The sequence below is a fragment of the Ziziphus jujuba genome, chromosome 3 (genome assembly GCF_031755915.1).
Source record: "Ziziphus jujuba cultivar Dongzao chromosome 3, ASM3175591v1".
In the NCBI taxonomy this organism is placed as follows: Eukaryota; Viridiplantae; Streptophyta; class Magnoliopsida; order Rosales; family Rhamnaceae; genus Ziziphus; species Ziziphus jujuba.
The window spans coordinates 31,188,762-31,210,958 of NC_083381.1; the positions used below are offsets into that span (position 1 = coordinate 31,188,762).

Sequence of the window (22,197 nt, forward strand, 5' to 3'; positions counted from 1 at the left end):
TTGAATGGCCTTTCTAATGCCCTGTACAGAGTATACTGTGGCACAAAGTCAGCTAAGGAGCTATGGGAAACACTGGACCGCAAGTACAAGACTGAGAATGCTGGGTCCGGAAAGTTTATTACAGGCCGATTCTTGGACTACATGATGGTGGATACGAAGCCATTAATGAATCAAGTACATGAGTTGTAAGTGCTGATTCAGGAAATGCTTGCTGAAGGGATGATCATGAATAAAGCCTTACAGGTGGCTTGTATGATTGAGAAGCTATCTCCAAGTTGGAGTGACTTTAGGAATTATCTGAAGCACAAAAGAAAGGAAATGGATATGGAGACTCTTATTGGCAAGCTTCGCATTGAAGATGAGAGCTTCAAAGGCCAGATTGAAGGCTAATGTTGTAGAGCATGGTCAAAGCTCCAATAACAAGAAGAAGATTAGAAAAGCTTCCAAGTTGGGGCCTAAAGGAGGAATCTCCAAGAAGGCCAAGTTTCAAGGCAAGTGCTTTAATTGTTAGAAGATGGGTCACAGAGTTATGGAATGCTAGGACATCACTCAAGAGGCTGATGAGATTGACATTGGTGCTGTGATATCTGAGGTGAACTTGGTGGGATCCAATCCTAGAGAGTGGTGGGTAGATACTGGTGCGACCCGCCATGTTTGTTCAGATAAGAGTATGCTCACTTCCTTTGAACCAAAGAAGAATGGGGAGAAGTTGTTCATGAAAAACTCCACTACCTCAGAAATCCAAGGTGAGGGCAAAGTAATCTTGAAGATGATCTCGGAAAAAGAGCTGACTCTGAATAACGTACTATATGTTCCAAACATTTGCAAGAATCTGGTATCTGGATTGCTGCTGAGCAAACATGGTTTTTACTTAGTGTTTGAGTCAGATAAGGTTATTTTATCCAAATTTGGAATGTTTGTGGAAAAGGACTATGTAGTCAATGGTTTATTTAAACTCAATATAATGACTGTAAAGCCTAAATAAATGAATAAAGCTAGTAGTTCTTCTGTTTACTTGCTTGAGTCTTCCATTTGTGGCATGGTAGACTAGGACATGTTAATTTTAATTCTCTGCAGAAGTTAATTAACTTAAATCATATTCCCAGATTTGAATTGATTGCAATCATAAGTGTGAAACTTGTGTGGAAACAAAATCAACAAGGTCATCATATCAAACAATTGATAGAAATAATGAACCTTTGGATTTAATACACAGTGACTAGAGGTGGTAATAAGTATTTTATCATTTTTATTGATGATGTCACAAAATATTGCTATGTATACTTGCTAAAGAGTAAGGATCAGGCTATAGAGAAATTTATTCTCTATAAAACAAAAATTGATAATCAACTTAACAAAAAGATTAAAGTGATCAGAAGTGATCATGGTGGGGAGTATGTGACTCCATTTGGAGAGTATTGTGCTCAACAAGGTATAATACATGAAGTTACTCCATCATATTCGCCACAATCAAATGGTGTGGTTGAATGGAAAAATAGAACTTTAAAAGAAATGATAAATGCAATGCTGATAAGTTCTGGAGTGCCTCAGAACTCGTGAGGGAAAGCCATTTTGTCGACGAACGACCTTTTAAATAAGGTGCCCCAGAAAGATAAGGTAAAGACACCCTATGAGTTGTGGAAGGAAAGATAACTTTTCTAGAAATATTTACGAGTGTGGCGGTGTCTAGCCAAAGTATTAGTACCTAAACCTAAGAACATGAAGATAGGTCCTAAAACTGTTGATTGCATATTCATAGGATATGCACAGAATAGTAGTGCATATTGGTTTCTTGTGTATAGGTTAGAAATTTCTAATATTCACAAGAACACAATAATGGAATCGAGAAATGCATCATTTTTCGAATATATTTTTCCGTATAAAGTGGAAGAAGGACCGAGTTCGTCTAAACGAAGTTACGATGCTATCAATGATGATGATAATAATGATAGTGATCGAGAGCAAAAGAATGAAGATGAGACTGAGGATGAGATTAGACGTAGTAAAAGAGTAAGAACAGAAAAATCCTACTGTCCGGATTTTCTTACTTATATGCTAAAAAGTGAACCTCAAAACTTCCAAGAAACTGTAAATTTTTCTGAAGGGAATTTATGGAAAGAAGCTATAAAAAGTGAGATTGATTCCATCTTGCAGAATCACACTTGAGAATTAGTAGATCTTCCTCCAGGTTGTAAACCTTTGGGTTACAAATGGATCTTTAAAAGGAAGATGAAAGTAGATGGAACAATAGCTAAATACAAGGCAAGGCTTGTAATTAAGGGATACAAGTAAAAGGAAGGCCTTGATTATTTTAACACTTATTCTCCAGTAATGAGAATAAATTCCATAAGGGTGGTACTGGCACTTACTGCTTTACGGGTTCTTGAAGTGCATCAAATGGATGTGAAAACAGCCTTTCTAAATGGAGATCTAGATGAAGAGATCTACATGGAGCAACTTGAGGGTTTCACCGCTCCAAGATAAGAAAAGAAAGTCTGTAGATTGGTAAAGTCCTTATATGGATATGTCATTCTATATTTGTATGTAGATGACATATTCATAGTAGGTAGTGACTACAATATGGTCTGAACTACAAAAGTCATATTAAATTCTAAATTTGACATGAAAGATATGAGGCTTGCAGATGTGATTTCAAGTATGAAAATCACAAAGACTTCGAATGGAATCATTCTTAGTCAAACTCATTATGTAGATAAAATACTGGCTAAATTTAGTAATAATGATACTAATATAGGCAGAACACCCATAGATTTGAGTTTATACTTATCCAAAAATAAAGGGAAAAGTGTATCGCAAGTGGAATACGTTAGGGTGATTGAAAGTTTGATGTACTTGATGAGTTGTACCAGACCAGACTTAGCCTACTAGACTGAGTAGATACATGAGTAATCCAAATGAAGATCATTGGAAAGGGATCGCCAGAGTACTAAGATACTTGCGATATACTTGTGGATACGAACTACACTATACAAGATATTCTACTGTATTAGAAGGATACAGTGATGTAAATTAGATATCATATATAAAGGATTTAAAATCCACTAATGGCTATGTGTTCACATTAACGGGATGGAATCTGAGTTTATCGTATCAGATAAATATGGTGAAGAGGCAGAATGGCTACTCCAATTTTTAAAGGATATTCCTAGGTGGCCTAAACATGTGCCAGCAATAAGTTTACATTGTGATAGTCAATCTGCAATTGGCAAGGCACAAAATATTATATATAATGGAAAGTCTAGACACATTCGTCATAGACACATTTCCATCAGACAGTTAATCTCAATTGGAGTTATCTCAATAGACTATGTAAAGTCAGAAGATAACATTACGGATCCACTAATCAAAGGGTTAAATAAAGAATTAGTTGAGAAGTCGTCGAGGGGAATAGGATTGAAGCTCATGAATAAAGTCAATATGATGGAAACCCAACCTAGTTGACTGGAGGTTCCAAGATCTAGGTTCAATGGGACAACACAATTGTAAAGATTGATATAGATTACTGTGGGAGTTAATCCTCTACCCTTTCCTATGATGAAACAGTGATAGAAATAGGTTAAGCATAAAGTATGTTTTTAATAATTCCTACAAGTGTGTTTTTGGTGATCTATACATAGTTATACTGATTACTTTGGAAATAGGAATCACTTATGTGATAGAGAAGAGTGGCCGCTTCAAATGAGAATTGTTAAGGGCGCAATTCTTTAAAAACTCTTATAGAACTAGAGAGGTGTTTAGGGCCAAAACGAACACAACAATGAGAACTAAAGTGTACCAGGAAGGAATCATGTGTGGGCTATGTTGTTATTTACACAAATGATGAAATGGTTCAAAGATATCGCATCTACTATAAGTCAGTAAAGAAGATGTAGTCTCACAAGGAAAGGTTCAAAGAGTAACATCTATCTATCCTATGCAGGTTCCAACTGCAGAGATTTACCACCAGAGTCATGCTTTATTTTAAAAGTCAAATCATTCATGTGGGGGATTGTTGTAGTTTGGGCCCAACTTGAGTGTGAATGATTTGTTAGTAGGCCTTGGGCCTTAAATGTTTGTTTCCCTTACAGTTAGACTTCCAGAAAGCAGATCAATTAAGGAAATACAGGTTCTAAATATTTTAATTATTTTATGTAATTTTATTTATTTATATTAATATTTCCACATGCATCTTCATATATATATATTCATACATTATTTCTAACAATATCATATGCTTTACTCATATCTAGTTTAACAGCCATTAAACCAGCAGAACCCAATTTTGTTTTAGCCAACGTGTGCATATGCTCAAAAGCTGCTAGAATATTAACAAAAATTTGCCTACCAGGGACAAAGGCACTCTGCTCCTCCAAGATAATATCTGGTAAGAAAAGCTTGAGCCTATTCACAAGTGTTTTTGAAATTATCTTATACATAACAGTACAAAGACTAATAGGCCTAAAATCGACACATATAAGGGCTCATGCACTTTTGGAATCATGGCAATGAGAGTATGGTTTATGTCCCCCATATCACTATCCTCATTAAGAACATGTAAACATGCTGTAGTCAATTTCTCACCAACCGTGGACCAATAGGTTTGGAAAAATAAAACAGGGAGTCCATTAAAACCCGGGGCCTTGGGGGGATGCATTTGGAAGAGACTATTTTTAATTTCATCTACAGTGAAAGGCTTACATAAATATTCATTCATAGATGCTGTCACTTTCCCTTGAATTCCATAACTCAAATTTCGACAAGTAGTAGAACCTACTGAAGTAAACAATGTTTGAAAATAATGCAGAAAAATTCCATTAATGGAATGCTCATTGGTAATCCATTGGCCAGATGAATCTGAAATTCCTAAAAATCTGATTCTTACGGTTCCTATTAGTTGCATGGGTATGGAAGTACTTTGTGTTTCGATCTCCTGCACGCAACCAAGATAGGTGGGAACGTTGCTTCCAATGTGCTTCCTCCTTGTCCAGCAAATAATCAATCTCACCTTCCACCTGTTGAAGAGACCGTATGTTGCCTGCAGTAGGAGATTGGGACTGTAATGTTGATAAGCGTTGATAGCATTCCCGAAGTCGTAGCTTAATATGATGAAAAGAGAATTTATTCCATATGTGAAGATGATGTTGACACCTTGATAAACCAGTAATAATATCAGTCATTGATACCGTTCTGTCATCTAAAGAGTTCCATTCTTGCTCAATAATTTTCTCACACTTAGTCTTGCCTATCCATACCGATTCAAAGTGGAAACGTTTAGCCAAGCCGAGTCCAGAACTATTTAAACCTACCAGAGACAAACAAATAGCATTATGATCGGAAGCCGAAGTTGAGATATGCTTGACAATGGCTTTAGGAAATAAGAGCTGTCCATGAATAGAAGTAAAACATCTGTCCAAATAGTCTTGCACATTTGCATTACCAATCCTTATGTTGGACCATGTGAATTTGTACCCAGAAAAAGAAATAGAACATAGGAAACAATTGTCAATTGTTCTCCAAAATTGATCAATTTGGTGCTCTACTTTTGGTCGACCACCTCTTTTATCAGAATGTGTCAATATCTCGTTAAAATCTCGGATGACAAACCAATTCATACTTGATAATGAATGCAGCATCTCCAATAATTGCCAAGAGAAATGTCATGCAGTTGGTTCAGGGTTACCGTAAAAACTAGTCAAATGGAATGGACCTTTAAATGGATGACTCACAATTGAGTCAATAAGCCCAGGAGAGAAAGACGTAATGGACAAAGAAACAGATGATGTCCATAGAAAGGCCAAACCTCCACCATATCCAATTCGTTCGACACCAAAACAAACTGCCATCTTGCATTTAATCCGAAAAACCTTTAGTTGACATAAAGAAAGTTTTGTTTCCATTAAGAAAACAATATCGGGTTTATGATATTTGAGCATTTGGAGAAATGCTCTGAATGTTCAGGGATTCCCCAAACCCCGAACATTCCAACTTAGTATTTTCATGGCTCGTGGTGGGGCTAATCCACAGACCTTACCACTTCAGAAGAAGAAACACCTCCTTCTTTAAGAGCAGAAAATTTAAGACGTTTTTTGGATAAAGTTGGTTTTACATGGTTACATCGACCACGTTTAGTGCCAAAGGTTTTGAGCTTCACCGGAGGCAAAGCTTACTGGCCAGATAGTTGTGAAGAAATAAGACTTATCTAATTTTCCTTTAAGACAATGTCAACATGTGGATTAAACTATGAATTCCTAATAAATTGTACCCCAAAATCATCCATGTGTGAGACAACCACGTCAGTTAAATTGTCCACATCAACAGCAGTTGTTGGGACTAGTTGCAAAGGTGCAGTTTGTGATTCAGATTGCTGAACTTCCATTTCTGTAACTGCAAATGATGGTAATTGCTTCACCAGTGAGGCATGTTGCAGGGGTACCGAAGAAACACAACGATTCTCCATCTCACGAGGATTGTCTGGCAGAGCCAATGAAGTTAAAGAATTTTCATCTGTAGGATCCTTTGAACGAGGATGTTGGCGGAGAATGGGTTTTCATCCAAAAGATAGATTTACAGAATGATTAGCACGTAACCATGCTCCGTACTGGTCCCCTTGATCATTAGGAACAGAAGAACAGTCCTTTTGGGTATGTCCAAGGAGTCCACATCGAAAGCAAAAGTCAGGCAATTTTTCATATTGAAACTCCATCCAAAATTGTTGCTGAGAGTTCAAAACAATTTTCATACCCTTACGTAATGGGCGTCGAACATCCAGTTTAATATGAATAAGCATAAACTTTCCAAAACAGAGCCCCTCTTCATCAGAATCGACCAACACACATTCCCCCAATTGTGAACCAATTGCCTCTCCCATACCTTTTGTCATACATTTCTAAGGAACATTATGAAACTGGACCCAGAAAATTGCGTTGTGGATGGAAGTTGAAGTAGGAATGACAGATCCAGATATGTCTTCTTTTAATATCAAAGCACACTCAAAATGCCATGGAGCACTGTCAAGAACCCTCTCCTTATTTGTCAAACTGATAAATCGACATAAAAACAACGTATCATTAAGTTCTTTGAATTGGACCGAACACGAAATACCCCATAAGGATTGCATCATATCCATAAAAGCACGTTTATTAAAACAAGAGCGTGTATGGACTTGCACTAGTAAACTTTGATGAGAGAAATGATTGGCATTGTTGACAATCAGAGATGTCGATTCATCCAATGTTAAATGTAATCGTTTTTGAAAACTAGTAGTAATTTTGTCCATTAGTAAATCAGAACGTAAAAACCTCCTCACTGATGTGGAAGGAGACAAAAAACTCATGAGAAAAACTGCATGAGCGAAAACCTCTCAACGAAGAGAGCAAAAAAAAGTGAAAAAAAAAAAAAAAAAAAAATTTCCAAGTTTAAAAAAAAAATTTATTTGTTCTTTGTTTAATAATTTTAATTACTCATTCATTCTTTTTTTTTTTTTTTAATTTATATAAAAGTAATACTGTAAAGCTTAATTACTTTTTATTTTTTATTTTTTTGTAAAAAGAAAATTCAATGTAGGAGGCAGTTTCTTTTGTTTGTAAATTTCCAAAAAATAACTTCGAAATGGCCATAGCAAACACAAGCCATAAACCCCATTCTGTACATCTTCCCAATCCCAAATTTTCAATTCTACAAGGGCTTTCAGTTTCAGGATTTTAGACTCCGTATACTTCTTTCTTCTTCCTTTGCCCCCCAAAATCCAAAGATGAGAATTTTCACTTCTTTTTTGGCTGATCCCTCTATTACCGCACCGCTTTTGGTTAAACCCACACTCTCTCTCCCTTCTCTTTCACAAACCCCATCTTCCCCAAATACCAAAGACTGGGACTTTACGCCAACCAATGTCATAAACACTCTTCTAAGCCACAGGAGTGATCCAAGATCAGCATTGACTTACTTCAGATGGGTTGAGAAAATGAGAGGCTTCGTCAAGGCTATCGATGTTTTTGCGTATTGCTCCACGTTTTGAAGTAAGTAGAAAAACACGAAGCAGAGGAGAAGAAGCTTCTCTTTCTGTAATGCTTGTGGAGCTTTCTTTTTATTTTTATTTTGTTCTTTTCCTGCAATTTTTTTGGAATCATATTTGGTATGGAGATTGTGGAGGTTGGTTTTTTTTTTTTTTTTTTTTTTTTTTTTTTCTTATGCTTTTCTTTTGCTGGGAATCCTTTAATTGATAATGTGAGCGGGAGCCGTGGCATCGGCTAGGAAGGGAATTTTAATAATTTTTCTCATATAAAAAAATTTTAAATTTGAACTGTCTATATTTATTTGAATTTAATAGCTATAATTTTTAGTATTTTTTGAACCGTATTATTTTGATCAGATTGGTTCTAACCATAGAAAAACTATATAAATATATATATATATATTTATTTATTTATTTGTGAGAGTTAGTTGAACCCAAAACTTCAGCCATGGAGAAATATAAACATTGTCATGTATGATATTTTAGCATTTACATTCAATATCAACAATTTTAAAGAACTATGGCAAATCCAATTTGATTTAATATTTTGACTTTTCTTTGCAATAATATATTGAATAAAAAAGTAAAAAAACGAAAATCTGTTCTTTAATTTGGTGTCACTCCATGTTCCTTAATCCCAAAAAAAGCAATTTTAAGTCCATAACGTCTTTCAATTATGGAAAAATCACAGTAATACCCCCCTCTATTTTGACCTTTTTTTTATTATATAAATCCATGTGTACTTCTAGAAACTACCGTGTCACTCTCTGTACATTTTACTTTTATTGCAATGCCGCCCCCACCCCATTTTACATAACCTGTTGAAATTTTCACAGGTATATTAAATGTATGAAATTGTGTAGATGTCAACCACCAATAAATTTTTTTCTTTTTTTTAAAAAAAAGTACAAAAGAAGTGAGATATTCTGAGGTATTTATTCAAATTTCCCAAAAATTATATCATAACAATTCTAGACTTTTGTTGGGATGAGATTCAAAAATTAGCTAACTGGTAATAAAAAGAAGTAATTGAGGAATAATTTACATCAAGAAAGTGATAATACTTTATTGAAATCACCATGACATTCATAATGTTACCTAATATATATATAGTAGATGCATTACATTGAAGGATTTGGTTTTTACATCACAATTGACAAAGTACACTACTGAAATCTTATCTGCCATTGCATTTTATTAGTTGAGCAGAGCTCTTTGGTTACTACTCAATTCACAAGAACCAAGAAGCTAAAATCTACACTTAGCTTAAGAAAATAGTGCAACATGTTGCTTAATTCTGTCTTTGCTAGCTTCTCAAAACTTACCAGCGATTTTCCAAAGTTCTTGTTTGATCATCGCCACCGGTGCAAGTGCTGCCCCTCGAAACTGAAAAACCAGTTCAAGATGACAATTTTATGTAACATCAAAAGGGGATCGGTGTTCTTCGTCAATATCAAATCAATTCTAGTTTAGACTAATTATTTGAATAAAGACCATTTTAAGTCTTAAAATGAATTTCTTTTCAGTTGCTTGGATGGCAAGCAAAAACAAGGGATCTACTTTATATGCATTTCATATAATCATGGAAACAGGTTTCTAAAGATCATGCAAAACTACTAGTATTTTACAAAAATACTGTTACAAACCTTGGATTTGAGGGTCAATGTCAGAACACCATCATGATTATTAGATCGAACTGAGTGGGCATCTAAATGCAGATTGTTTATGGCGTCCATGATATCAAGCAAAATATATTCTCGATAAGGGCATCTCATCTCAATCAGAACCTCCTGATCTTTTAAACTGACTTTTATATCTAATGGCGGGCCTTCCTTGTGAATAACTCTACTGAGATCTGGATCAGTTTCATCAATGTCACAGGCTTTCCTTTTGGTTATCCAAGTGGTTTTTCCATTTTTGTAGTTATCTGATGTCTGTTCTACTATATCCAAGTATTTTTTTCTAGCTCTTGATTCGTAATTCACAGATCCCATGTAAGATTCTAACTCTTCTACTCTTGCCTCGAGCTCTTTCAAGTATTTAATTGTGTCATTGAGGATTGATGCTTTATCAATCTGCATGGATATGATTGAGCATATCAATACAAAGCTTGGTAAATATAAATTTCCAGATATTCAGCTTCCAAATAAGCAAAGTAAATAAATAAATTATCCAAAGCCGGTGCTAAAAGACTATGCTGCAGTAGAAAACGTATGAAAGGAAACTAAAAGAAATCAACATGAAAATGCTAGTCACAGTTCATTGTTGATGCAGTAGTTAATGAGAGAACCGGCATTACCTCAGTAATAGAAGGAACCATTGTCCTCAGGAGCAGAAACCTTTCATTCTCTTTTAATTTATCATACTTAACATGTCCATTGCAATCATTTTGCACTTTTGAAGGCCAAGCCTTTCCAACACCTTGTTTTTGTTCCTTAAGGGAGCAACGACCATACATGAATGGAACTGAAAACAAAATTTTCTTTAACATGCTCTGCTGTATCCTTGGCCTATAATTATTAACCTGTCCTCCTCTTTTCCATTTTGTAAAACTGAACCCGAAATCACAACTTCGAAAACATGGATTTTCAATTAATTGAGATGGACCTCCAAGAATAGTAGCAAGAGTTCTTTTGTAGTGCAAGTCTTCATCAGTTCCAAGATCCAAGGAGTTCAGTTTTGTATGATTGGAGTTTTGAAGTTCTTTCAAATGCATCTGCTCTAGATTTTCATGCTTGGGAGAAGAGAAAGCCTTATCTTGGTTAACAAAAGCCTCAGATATGCAGTCACTTGAATTCATAGAATCTTGAACACCAGTGTAAAAGTCATCATCCATAAAATGCCAACTCTGGACTTGAGAAGCCCCACCGCCATTTGTACCTTCCAGCATATAGGAATCCTCTGTCTGGTGATTGTGCTCACAACCATTCGAGCATTCATCGGGAGAATCGATGCTGAACTCTTCAGGGTGTCCATGTTGATCAAATTTGACATCTTCTGAAGGAGAACAAAGATTCTTCAAAGCCAAAGTATCGGGTATCTCTTGGTCAACCTTAGCACAGATTGGGTCTGAATCATCATCTGCTCTATGAGGAGCAGGAGAAGATATGTCAGAACAAACAGGCTTTGAGAAATCTAGTAAGGAAGCCTTGATGCGCTGAAGGAGATTCAGGTCCTCCGATACCTTTAGATACGGTTCATAGAGAGAATAATTGATAAGTCAAATTGCAAAAGTTTATGACTATATATTGAGATGTGGTTCAAGAAAATAACTTACCAGGTCGGTAACACCTATCTCAATTACACCTCCCAGGTGAGGAAAGCAGACCACAGTCTACAAAAAAAATGCAAACAATATTAGAAAAGTACCATAATTTTGACCACTTGGAAATACTAGAGGTTTAATGACAATCTTCTTTTTCAAATAATGCTTTTTTGCATATCTGTCTTGCTTGCTATTTTAATAGATAGAACAGCTGAGTTTGAGAAAAAATGGTTTCACTCCCTTTTGAAACAATGCTTGCTTCTTATTTCTTTCATTTATTAATTTATTTCTTTTTCCTTTTTCTTTACAAATTAATAATGTAAATATATAGCATCGTTTATCTATTTAGTTCCGCACTGCATAATTTGTATACAGAGGGATCGTTATACCTGAATTGAAGCACTCTGAGAGAAACCATTGCCATCCAGTAGCACAAGAAGTTGTCAGAGAAACAAAAAGACTTTAGTCTGCTTTGCTGCTTTAAGATGACATAGCAAATATAGTAGTGCAAATTAGCACTAAAAACAAATCAACAGCCAAGAAAAACCAACCAACCTTAGCTAGCAAAGATCGGGAGAACACTTTGCTATCTGCATATTGAGCATTGCTCAACCAGATGGTTTGCCCATTTGCTAAAGCTCTTCCTGGTAGACTGGCAATGTGGAGAAAGAACAGTCACAAACTATGATACACATATAGACTAACATAACATTCAATCTAAAATAGATGTCATGATATGCTCAGAGTAAGAAGTCCACTGAAAATGGAAACCAAAATGCTTCTATGTATTCTTTTCCCCCTTTTTGCCTTTATTTTCCCTACTACCAAAAATAGCATTGAGGATAGATAAGTCATAATTTTGGATGTAAAAATGCTAGTTGAATACAAAGGTTAGCATACCCCTGACCGGGCTCGAATACGAAGGACATGCACACCAAGTAATACCATTCAGCATCAGAGAGATCGTCTGGAGACAATGCAGCAGAATGCCTTTTTGCTTGTTGGTCAGTTTGATCTTCCAAGAGGGACTTGTAAAGCTCTCTTAATTGTACACTTCTCTGTAAGCCTATCTTATCGGCTTTAAGTTCCATGGCTTGGACTGTCTTCCTTGTTTTGATGTCCCCATTGTAGTACCCATCATACCATTCCAGTACCCTAAAACGATTTTCCACCAAATTCATAAATTTCCCATGTAAATCATCAATGGTGGTGTGAATATCTAAGTCATTGTTTGGGCCACATTATCAAAAATTGTTTTATGATTTTCGAAAAACCATCAGAACAAAACCATTCATGAAATGAAAAATTTAGGAATGTTTCTAAAACTAACAAAAAGTTCAAAAAAAAAAAAAAGGTGGTTTAATTTGCGTTCAAACAAGCTCTTAGCAACCTAAATGCATTTTAGGGACTTTCACATAAAAGAAATTGTGTGAATTATTGGACCGTAGACTTTGTCCTTAAAATAGGAAGATCTAGACTTTCCAAAGTTTCCCAAACTTTCACATTAATGTTTCTTTCCGTCTGTGAATTCTTAAACTACATATATTCCTAAAACGATAGAAGAATCCACATATAGAAAGAACAATGAAAATGAAATTAACAAAACTCCAAGAAGAAAAAGGAGAAAAAAATTTCTTTAACCTGAGAAAATTATGTGAAATGAGAAGGAAAAAAAACACACTTAAAAGAAGGGAAATTATACCCTTGTCGTGTTTTTGACAATGACCAGAAAATTGCATAGCTCCACTGGATACTCCTTACAGCAACAGCAAGTTGTTTTCTTAGATTTTCTGGTATTCCTTCATGGTTATGACTCCCATTAGCCATTTCCTAAGAAACAAACTGATTTTACAACAAATTAGAACGAAACCCACCAACCCACTCAATCCACCAAAGCATTTCCTTCCATCTTTTTCGAACCAGATGGCTGCTTGGTTGCTTAGAAAAGTGTGGAAAAGTTAAAGTCCCAAGTGGTGGGCTTTCTCTCAAATCAGTGAGATGATGGTATGCAGAGTTCTTTAAAAGTCAGAAAATAAAAAACTAGTAATAAACTGAAAAAGCTGAACTTTCTGGGTTACTTTTCCTTTTCCAAGGTACAAACAACCAGGCCTTTCTGAGGGTTAAAATGCAAATCAACCATAAAACTGGAAAAGATAAGCAATAACTATTTATTGCAATAACCTTTCTCAGGGTTTGAGGGTAAAATCATTTTTTTTTTTTTTTGGTACCTCCTTTTTGAACAAAAAATATATTTCACTACATATGATCCAAATTCATTATTAATTATTATTATTCTTAGTACTGTTTTTTCGTCCTCAATAGTATCTTGACCTTTCGTTTTGGTGAAGCTCAATAATATCTTGACCTGTATCAATTTAAGAATTTTGACATTATGCAAATAAACGCTCACAGTACTTATAAGCTTACAATCATGATATTTTACCAAAAAAGCTTATAATCATGATAATCTATATAATATATATATATTGGTTAATATCACTTGCCTTTTTTATAATTTGGTCCAAATACAATTTAAGATTTCACGAATGTTATCAATGGCCAATTTAAGTTTTTAAAAATTTTCATCGTAATGAATGTAAATTTAGAAATTTAGAAGGAATATTCTCTGTTATTATTATTATTATCTTTTAAAGTCTGTACCTAACTCCAAGCCTCGACTCTCCAACACCAAATGGTCCAAAAAGTTTTTGGAATATATATTATATAAAATGTATATTTGACGTATTATATGTATTTGAAGCCGACATATTTTCAATGAAGTCTAATCATTATGTTTCTTAAAAATATTTTATGGGTGGTGGGGAAGGGATAATTATCCAGTTAGCAGCTTTATTGCAATAACTTTTTTGAGTTGGGTTTTGGTTAAAATTTTTGAAAGAGAAATTCTTTTATAATTCTAAAAGAAATTATTTTCGTTGTTTATATATTGGTATTTAAAAGGAAAAAATCATTGAAAAGGATTTGCTCAAATATCATTGATCCTCTTAAAATTTTAGATTTACCATTTACCACCTCAATCGTTGTTTAGTTCTTTTTTATTTAACAGGTAAAAGATTAAATTGGTAAATACATTTATATTTGATTAACAAAATTATAAAGATGTGATTTTGGAATAAAATGCCATAAGTTAGCTTTTTATAGAAGTTTTACACTTTTTTCAATGTATCTAACAACGATTTTTTAAATATAAGGAAAAATAGAAATGAAAATAAAATTTTATCAAGCCAAATAAATCCATCGTTGGCTTCCACGATGAAAAAGAGAAACAACTGATGAAGGCTTAAAACCTTGAGTGAGAAACCTTTAGAAATCAAATAAATTTTAGGCTTGTCTACATTTTTTGCTTCTTTTTTTAAAATTTTTATTTTGAATGTATATGGGGTTTTTAAAGAATTTATCTTAGGTACTTTAAATTAGTATTTAATAAAAATTCTTTAGTAAAGAAAAAGACGGACTCGAACATAATGTTGAAAGTGAAATATTTTTTTTTTTTTGGCCTTATAATTTCTTTTATTTGATTGTACTGTCATTGGTTTAAATTTTTTTTGCTTTAGGATTATAAACACTTAATATATATACATACATATATATATATATTGCTATGGAAAAAAAAGCTGATAAAATTTTGTAATGATGACTATAGTTGTGTTGGTATACATGAAAAAATCTTTTTTTATTACATAGTAAATGTTTGGGTTATGATTCTTTTTTTTGTATGGAATGAAAGATGTGAATCTTTGATTGTGAGAGATGGTTATATTTAAATAGACATATTTCACATTTTGAATGTAACAATAAATGAAATATTTAATTAATGATTTAAGCTTTAAATTTTTTTAATAAGTATTTTATATGTTATATTTCATTTCATGTTCATAATTAATAAAATAAATATAAATATTAAAATTTTCAAAATTGGTAGAATAATTTTTTAATATATATACATATATAAGGTAATATATATTATAATATGTGATGTACATTGGCAAAAAGATTGTAAATCAATGGTAAAATGATAAAATATTAAACTAATATTAGTTTTAATTAATATAAGAGCAAAATAGACTTTTTATAATTTAAATAAATTAAAATATGAAATTTGTTATCAGACGTTAATATCTAAGGAGGTTAATAATGAAATAAATAACTTTAGGGAGGTGAATGATGTTTTGCTAAACCTGGAGCGAGTCAATGAAATTTTCTCTTATTTAAATATATATAAAAAATATAATTTTATATATAATTTTTAATATTTAAAATATTTATAATTTATAAAGTTTTAATTAAGCCAAAAAAATATGATTTTTTTCAAAAATTGTTTACAAATCAAATACCATTTCATCAAAATTCTTCAAAACGTTTTTAGATGAAATTAATAGTTATGAATTTTACAAAATTATGAATGTCTGTAAAGATATTTGATCGTATACTTTTAAATATATTTAAAATATTTAGTCACATACATCTGAATATATTTGAGATGTTTATATCTGAAAATGTTCAGCTGTATATTTTTGAATGCATTTGAGATGTTTAGTTGTATGTTTTTAAACACATATGAGACATTCATATCCGTAAATGTTTGATCACATGGTTTTAAATATATTTAAGATGTTCAATTATATATTTCTAAACCTATTTGAAATATTAAATCTTATACTTCTGAACACAAATATGTTTGACTTATAAATATCTTTAATAATATTATTAAATAGGAATAAAAATAAAAATTTAATAGAGTTTATTTAGTAGTGTAACTAAAATTTTTTAAATAAAAAACAAAAAAAAACAAAAAAAATTATTATTTTCTCAAACAAAAATATCATTACTTTGAAATTTTTTTATTTTTTGATAAATTATTAATTTGAATTCTCCATTAATAAAAATAAAATAAAATAATTCTGTAAAATAAACTAATTGGGCAGTAGATTCATCAATTTATTTGATAAACTTAAAGACACAATATATATATATATATTATTGAGGAAAGAAAAAGCCTCCGTGGCTCAACTATCTTTCTTCACATGAGTAATCAATCCATTTCCATTTTTTTTTTTTTGGCTAAATTAATACACCCAACTTGATATTATATCTTAATAAATAAATTTGATGGCTCTAATATTATAATTTTAATTAAAATCATAATCACAAGTCCTCAAAATGACAAAATAATAATAATAATAAAAGGAGGAAGAATTTAAAAAATAAAAAGTGATTCACATTAAATTCATTTGAAATTATTTCCTTCTTTTTAAAACTAAATAATAAAAAAAAAGGGTTACTGTGAGTTGCTTTGTTGAAGGGTGATAGCGGCACTAATTATGCACTCGTTCAGACACTCGCTAGTTTCATAGGGATGACGCACTAATTGTGGTTTGTTTGTGCCTTGTATGGATGAAAGCGTGAAAGGTATATATAATCATCTTAATTTTCTTCAAAATTATGTTATTCTCTCTCAGATCACACACGTTCGGTATATATAAATAATTGTTATTACAAAATATAAATATCAATTTCATTGGAATTGAAAAAAAAAACAGAAAGGAATAGATTTTTTTTAATATGTTTGATTATTATTTTGAATTAGGTTAATGTTTAGTTTTTATAAAAAAAAATTTCTAAAAATATTAAATTTAGTAAAAATTAATTAAAATTTAAATTTCACAGTTATTTATGTATTTTTAATTTAAGATAATTAATTTTGATTTGAATATATTTTAAATATAATAAAAACATTTCTCTTTCAAATTAAGGAATAGCAATCCTAAGCTTTAAAAAAAAAAAATAACTATTTTCTAAAATGGACGAATAAGTATTCTTATAGAATAAATCTTTCGTAAGTTCATAATTTACCATATATAATAATAGATAATCCTAGAAAACAGCTATTTGATTTGTATGTCTATTCCGTATATCAAACGTACTTTTGATATTTTATTTCTTTATTTTTTATATTTATTTTTTTTAATATCTTTTATTTTTCTTTTTGGCTTAAACCATATCTTTTCATGCTATTAAAAAGATTATTTGTATGTGATTCAAAAAGGTATTATATGTGAACTAGTCTGCTAAAACTGTGTAAGTAAAATCTTTCTTAGAAATATACTTGTTATAAGCTTGTTAGAATTATTATTATTATTATTATTTTAAATTTATTTGACAATGGTGAGATTTGAGTAGATATACTTTTGTGTGTGTGAGTTTGACATCTTGTATTGTTATCTAACTTAATTAGAATTTTTGTTTGATATTATATTCAAAACTCATACTTAATGAATTATATACTCTATATTTCTTCTTTGCTCAAAAAAAAAAAAAAAAACACTCTATATTTCTTCATCTATGTGATTCATTCTTAAAATAGATGTACGTTTTGTGAGAGTTTGATAAATAAATAATAATTAATATTTTTCTAAGATTGATATAAGATTAATGATGTTAATGATCATTCTTTTTATGTTTTATATAATATTTTGATTTTCATAGTATGAATGAAACAAATAGTAACTATGGATTTGAAATAAAAAATGATTATTGGAAATTTGAAGAATTAAAAAAAATAATATATTTTCACAATTTTAAAAGAACTTTATATAGTAACATATTTTATACATTATTGTTTAAATATATAAAAAATATAAAGTAATTTTATACAATATTTATAATACTTAAAATATCCAAAATTTATAGTCTTAATTAAGTCAAAAAAAAAAATTTCTACAAATTGTTTACAAATTAGACACAACTCTATGATAATTCTTTATAATGTTTTTGGACGAAACTGATAGTTATGAAAATTTTAAAAATTTTTCTTTCTGATTAGAACACTTTTGGGCAATAGAAAGATGTATTCATTAGACTATTTAGTCTCAAAATTATAAATATTTTTAAAGATGTTCAATAATATATTTCTGAATACATTTTAGACGTTCAATCGCATATTTATGAACATATTTGAAATGTTCATATCTAAAAACGTTCAGTTGCATATTTTTGAATGCACTTGACATGTTCAACTGCATATTTCTATACACATCTGAAATATTCATATATAAAAACGTTTGATAGTATATTTCTAAATAAATTTAAAATGTTTGGTCATATTTTTCTAAACACATTTGAAATGTTCAATCTTATACTTTTAAACACAAATATATTTAATTAGTAAATATCTTTAATGATAATTTTAAATAAGAATAAAAATATAAATTTATAATGAAACTGTATAAAATTCATTTGGTAATACAACTAGAATTTAAAAGAAAAAAAATTTGATTTATGGGGAAGTATGATTCAATTTATTTTTTTTTGTTTGTATTTGAAAAACGAAAAAGAAAAGGGGATAAATACTAGTAGTTTAGCTCTTTAGATCACTAGAGAAAAAAAAAAAAATTGGATGAGGAATATTAGAGAATTTCTTAAAGACTAATATAAAAGTAAAATAATTTACAAATGCCATAGAATAAAATATCAAGTTTCGAAAAACTGGAAATTGGTAATAGAAAAAATATATATTTCTCCACCTTTTTTATCTTTCCTACAAACAAAGAATTTATTGTTAGACATATATATATATCTATATACATATATAATTATTGTGTGGGCTTAATATAATCAATAACTTATTTATAGGATTTTTTTGTGTCATTAATGATTACTAAATCAGATAGTAGGATTTTTGGATACATACTCACTGTAATATTTCGGTTGGTCTATTAGATTAAAAGATCGGGTATTTTAAAAAGTTCATTTGAATTATCCATATTTATTATATTTATTATTAAATTATTATTTTGGTATGAGTTAAAATTAATGTACAAATCATGTAATTTGTATATAATTTTAGTTTTTAAAAGGTTGAAGTTTTATTGATAGAGTAAGAAAAAAAAAAATAAAAGGCTGAAGTTATATTGATGGAGTAAGAGAAAAAAATAAACACTGTATTTATATTAAGGTTTTTAAGAGTTAAAAAGGAATTTGAAAAAAGTATGTCCATCATAAACACTGTTATTACATATTTCTACTTTGTAAAATTAAAGATTAAATTTTTAAAAAAATAATACTTTTACAATTAATTATTAATATTAAATAGAAGTCAATTACGTGAAATTGTTATCCGTATTTTATTTCCTCTAATATTTATCACCTCCGATCAATATTAAAATGTGGAAGTGGAACTGTTACAGAAAGAGTAAATTAGTAAAATGGCATTTTGATAATTAAAGGTTAAATAGGTGGGCAATAATTTTTCTAATGGATGTTTTAATTTTGACAAATAGTGACGGATATCTGTCATCGAATGAAGCTAGAGAGTGTCTAAACAAGTGCATAAACAAGTGGAGCTAGCACTCCTTCACAATACTTTCCTTTTTTGTTTTTTGTTTTTGGTTTTTTTTTTTTAACTCATTATGAATTATCAAATTATTTTTGTTATTTAAAAAAAAATTAAATGAAGAGTAAATGATTAAGTTTTAAAAAATAATATTATATTAAAATATAAAAATATTATACTATAATAAAAATATAATATTAAAAAAAGCAAAATAAAAAAAAGGTACAGGAATATGTACTTTTTCGTTTTTAAATGTATGCATTGTACCAAATACCTCAGGACATAAATCATTCAGCCACATTATTCACCAAAAAAAAAAAAAGAAAAAAGAAAAAAGAAAAAAATCATTCAGCCACATTACTTGCTCCAAGCATCAAATGATGAATCTTATCTCTTCTGTTCCCAATAAGGATATTTTTTAAAATTTTTTGTTTAGAAACCAAAAAAAAAAAAAAATTCTCTAATACAATTTTTTGAAAAATAAAGATATCATTATAATTATATAAATTGAAAATCAATAATTATTATTAAAAAAAATTGGAAGAGGTGGATAAAATTGTCCTTTCAGAAAAAAAAAAAAGAAAAAAGAAAAAAGAAAAACAGGGGTTGGTATTGAAGTTTAAGTAGAAAGGGACAAATTTAGCAGATGCTTTAATGAGCGGATCTGAGTGATTTTGCTTTCAGTTGGAGTATTGAATGTATCAGGAGGTGGGGTTCATCATTGTCGATGGCCAAGTGAATTTGTCCCCTACTTCTTCTACACCCATGACCTTCTCTTGTCTTTTTGCAGCTTGTATGCTATAATTTAGTTAAATCTGTAACTGGAAAATTCAAATAGATGAGCAAACTAACGACACCTCCTCAATGATACTTGTATCTCATCAATTCACCAATAAATTGAAAACATTGCATCTATCTATTGAATTCATGTTTCACACCCATTATTTATTGTCCAAAAGTACAAACTTTAATATTATGAAAAACTTGCCTAGTAGAGCATTTGTAATTAATTCCCATGTTACTATAATTTTAAACCCAACGTCAAAATTAAACATGGTTATATGAAATTACAGCCACTCAGTTAGAGAGAATACAATGATAAACAAAAAAAGTTAGAGCAAATGGAAATGTCCAATAGTTTTGCAACAACATCTAATTCAAATTCAGAATTATTGTTAAAAAAATTATTTTAAATACTATATAATCGTCATTAAGGACTATAATTTGATGTTGTTTTCTCTTACGACACACAGTAAAACAAATATTAACTTGTTAACATGTTTCTGCCCATTAAATGTTCAAAACCATTTTCATGTGTATGCTTTGGAAATAAGTTATTATTATATGATTGTTAAGATTTTTGGAGCCATGCCCTTGTCATGTGGTGGGGTGGCAATTAGTAAGTTCATAAATGTGTTTCCAATCAATCAAAATCTCTCCCCGTAAACTTCAATTTGGATTCTTGCCTTTTGTGACCTTTTATGATAAGAGGTTTACTTTTTTGATTGTTCAAAAGGTTGTTTGCTTTGTTCAACCAAAAAATAAAATAAAAAAAATGGTGATGTTTGGCTTAGTGTCTGTCTTCATCCCCTGTGTGGCCTTTTGTCTCTTGGTCTGTTTTCTTTTGTTTGTTGTTATACAACTTCAATGAGCTGGTACGATTACAAACAATACCAAGGGAAAATTTTTAAAGAAAAAGTTCTACATGCTCACGAGGCTTTGTGGAGGTTGATTGGTCGATGAGGAATATCAAAGCCTGACCCTGACATTTTTTTTCTTTTTTTTCTATTTTTAATAAATTGGAGAAGAGGTTTCAAAACCAATCTTGAATCCTGATCATTGCCAACTACATCTGCATATAATTTTAACCATATAAAATATACAAGTAGATAACTTATGGAATATGTATGTATAATATATGATCGTATTCAAATTATGTCTTCAATATTAATACTAACATTAGAATTCTTTTTTCATTACATCGAGAATAGCTTTTGAATAATGAATCGTACTAAAAAATTATACTTAAAAATATATTTATTAATCATCATATTTTAATAAATTTATTTTTTTAGAATAAAATTTATGTTTTTAAATTTATATTTGATCATTTTTTAAATTTAAATTTTAACTATTAATGTAAATTTATTTTTTAACTTCAAATTATTAATATAATTTAAAAACTAATAAATAAAAATATAATATTAAAACTATCATTATGTTTCAATGTTAGCCTACTTATGTCTATATATATATATATATATATATTCTATGCGAGTCAATCTATGGGTATTGTATTGTTTATATGTTATTTATTTTATTTGCTTGTATGAGCTTCATTATTTTATCTGCTTGTTTAGTTTTCTAAAACTATCAAAATAGATTATTTTGATTGATTTATCAATTTTTATTCATTTTTATCCGTTAATTTTGACAATTAAAAATTAAAATTGTATTTATGCAATGTTATTCAATTTTAAAATTTATATTTTTAATTTTTTTAATTTTAAACTGTTAAAATTAATTGATTAAAACTGATAAATAAATTTATTTTTATAGATTATATAA

General features: G+C 30.2%; 1 protein-coding gene across 1 annotated transcript; it reads right to left on the minus strand.

Moving 5' to 3' along the window:
- Nucleotides 1-9,051: 9,051 nt before the first annotated feature.
- On the minus strand, nucleotides 9,052-13,483 carry LOC107423592 (transcription factor EGL1). Its single transcript, XM_048478368.2, has 8 exons — nucleotides 12,979-13,483; nucleotides 12,177-12,431; nucleotides 11,832-11,928; nucleotides 11,666-11,680; nucleotides 11,289-11,345; nucleotides 10,311-11,195; nucleotides 9,658-10,086; nucleotides 9,052-9,397 (listed from the first exon to the last, which is right to left on the minus strand). Exons 1-8 carry the CDS (start codon nucleotides 13,101-13,103, stop codon nucleotides 9,326-9,328), a joined length of 1,935 nt encoding a protein of 644 aa, XP_048334325.2. The 5' UTR covers nucleotides 13,104-13,483; the 3' UTR covers nucleotides 9,052-9,325.
- Nucleotides 13,484-22,197: the final 8,714 nt, after the last annotated feature.

Bases quoted from the DNA above. Each gene is read 5' to 3' on its own strand.
- LOC107423592 (XM_048478368.2), bottom strand. From the start codon at position 13,103: ATGGCTAATGGGAGTCATAACCATGAAGGAATACCAGAAAATCTAAGA. The intron at 11,196-11,288 runs GTAAGTTATTTT...CCGTATCTAAAG, and splicing joins AGATAGGTGTTACCGACCTG to GTATCGGAGGACCTGAATCT. The intron at 10,087-10,310 runs GTAATGCCGGTT...ATATCCATGCAG, and splicing joins TGGTTCCTTCTATTACTGAG to ATTGATAAAGCATCAATCCT.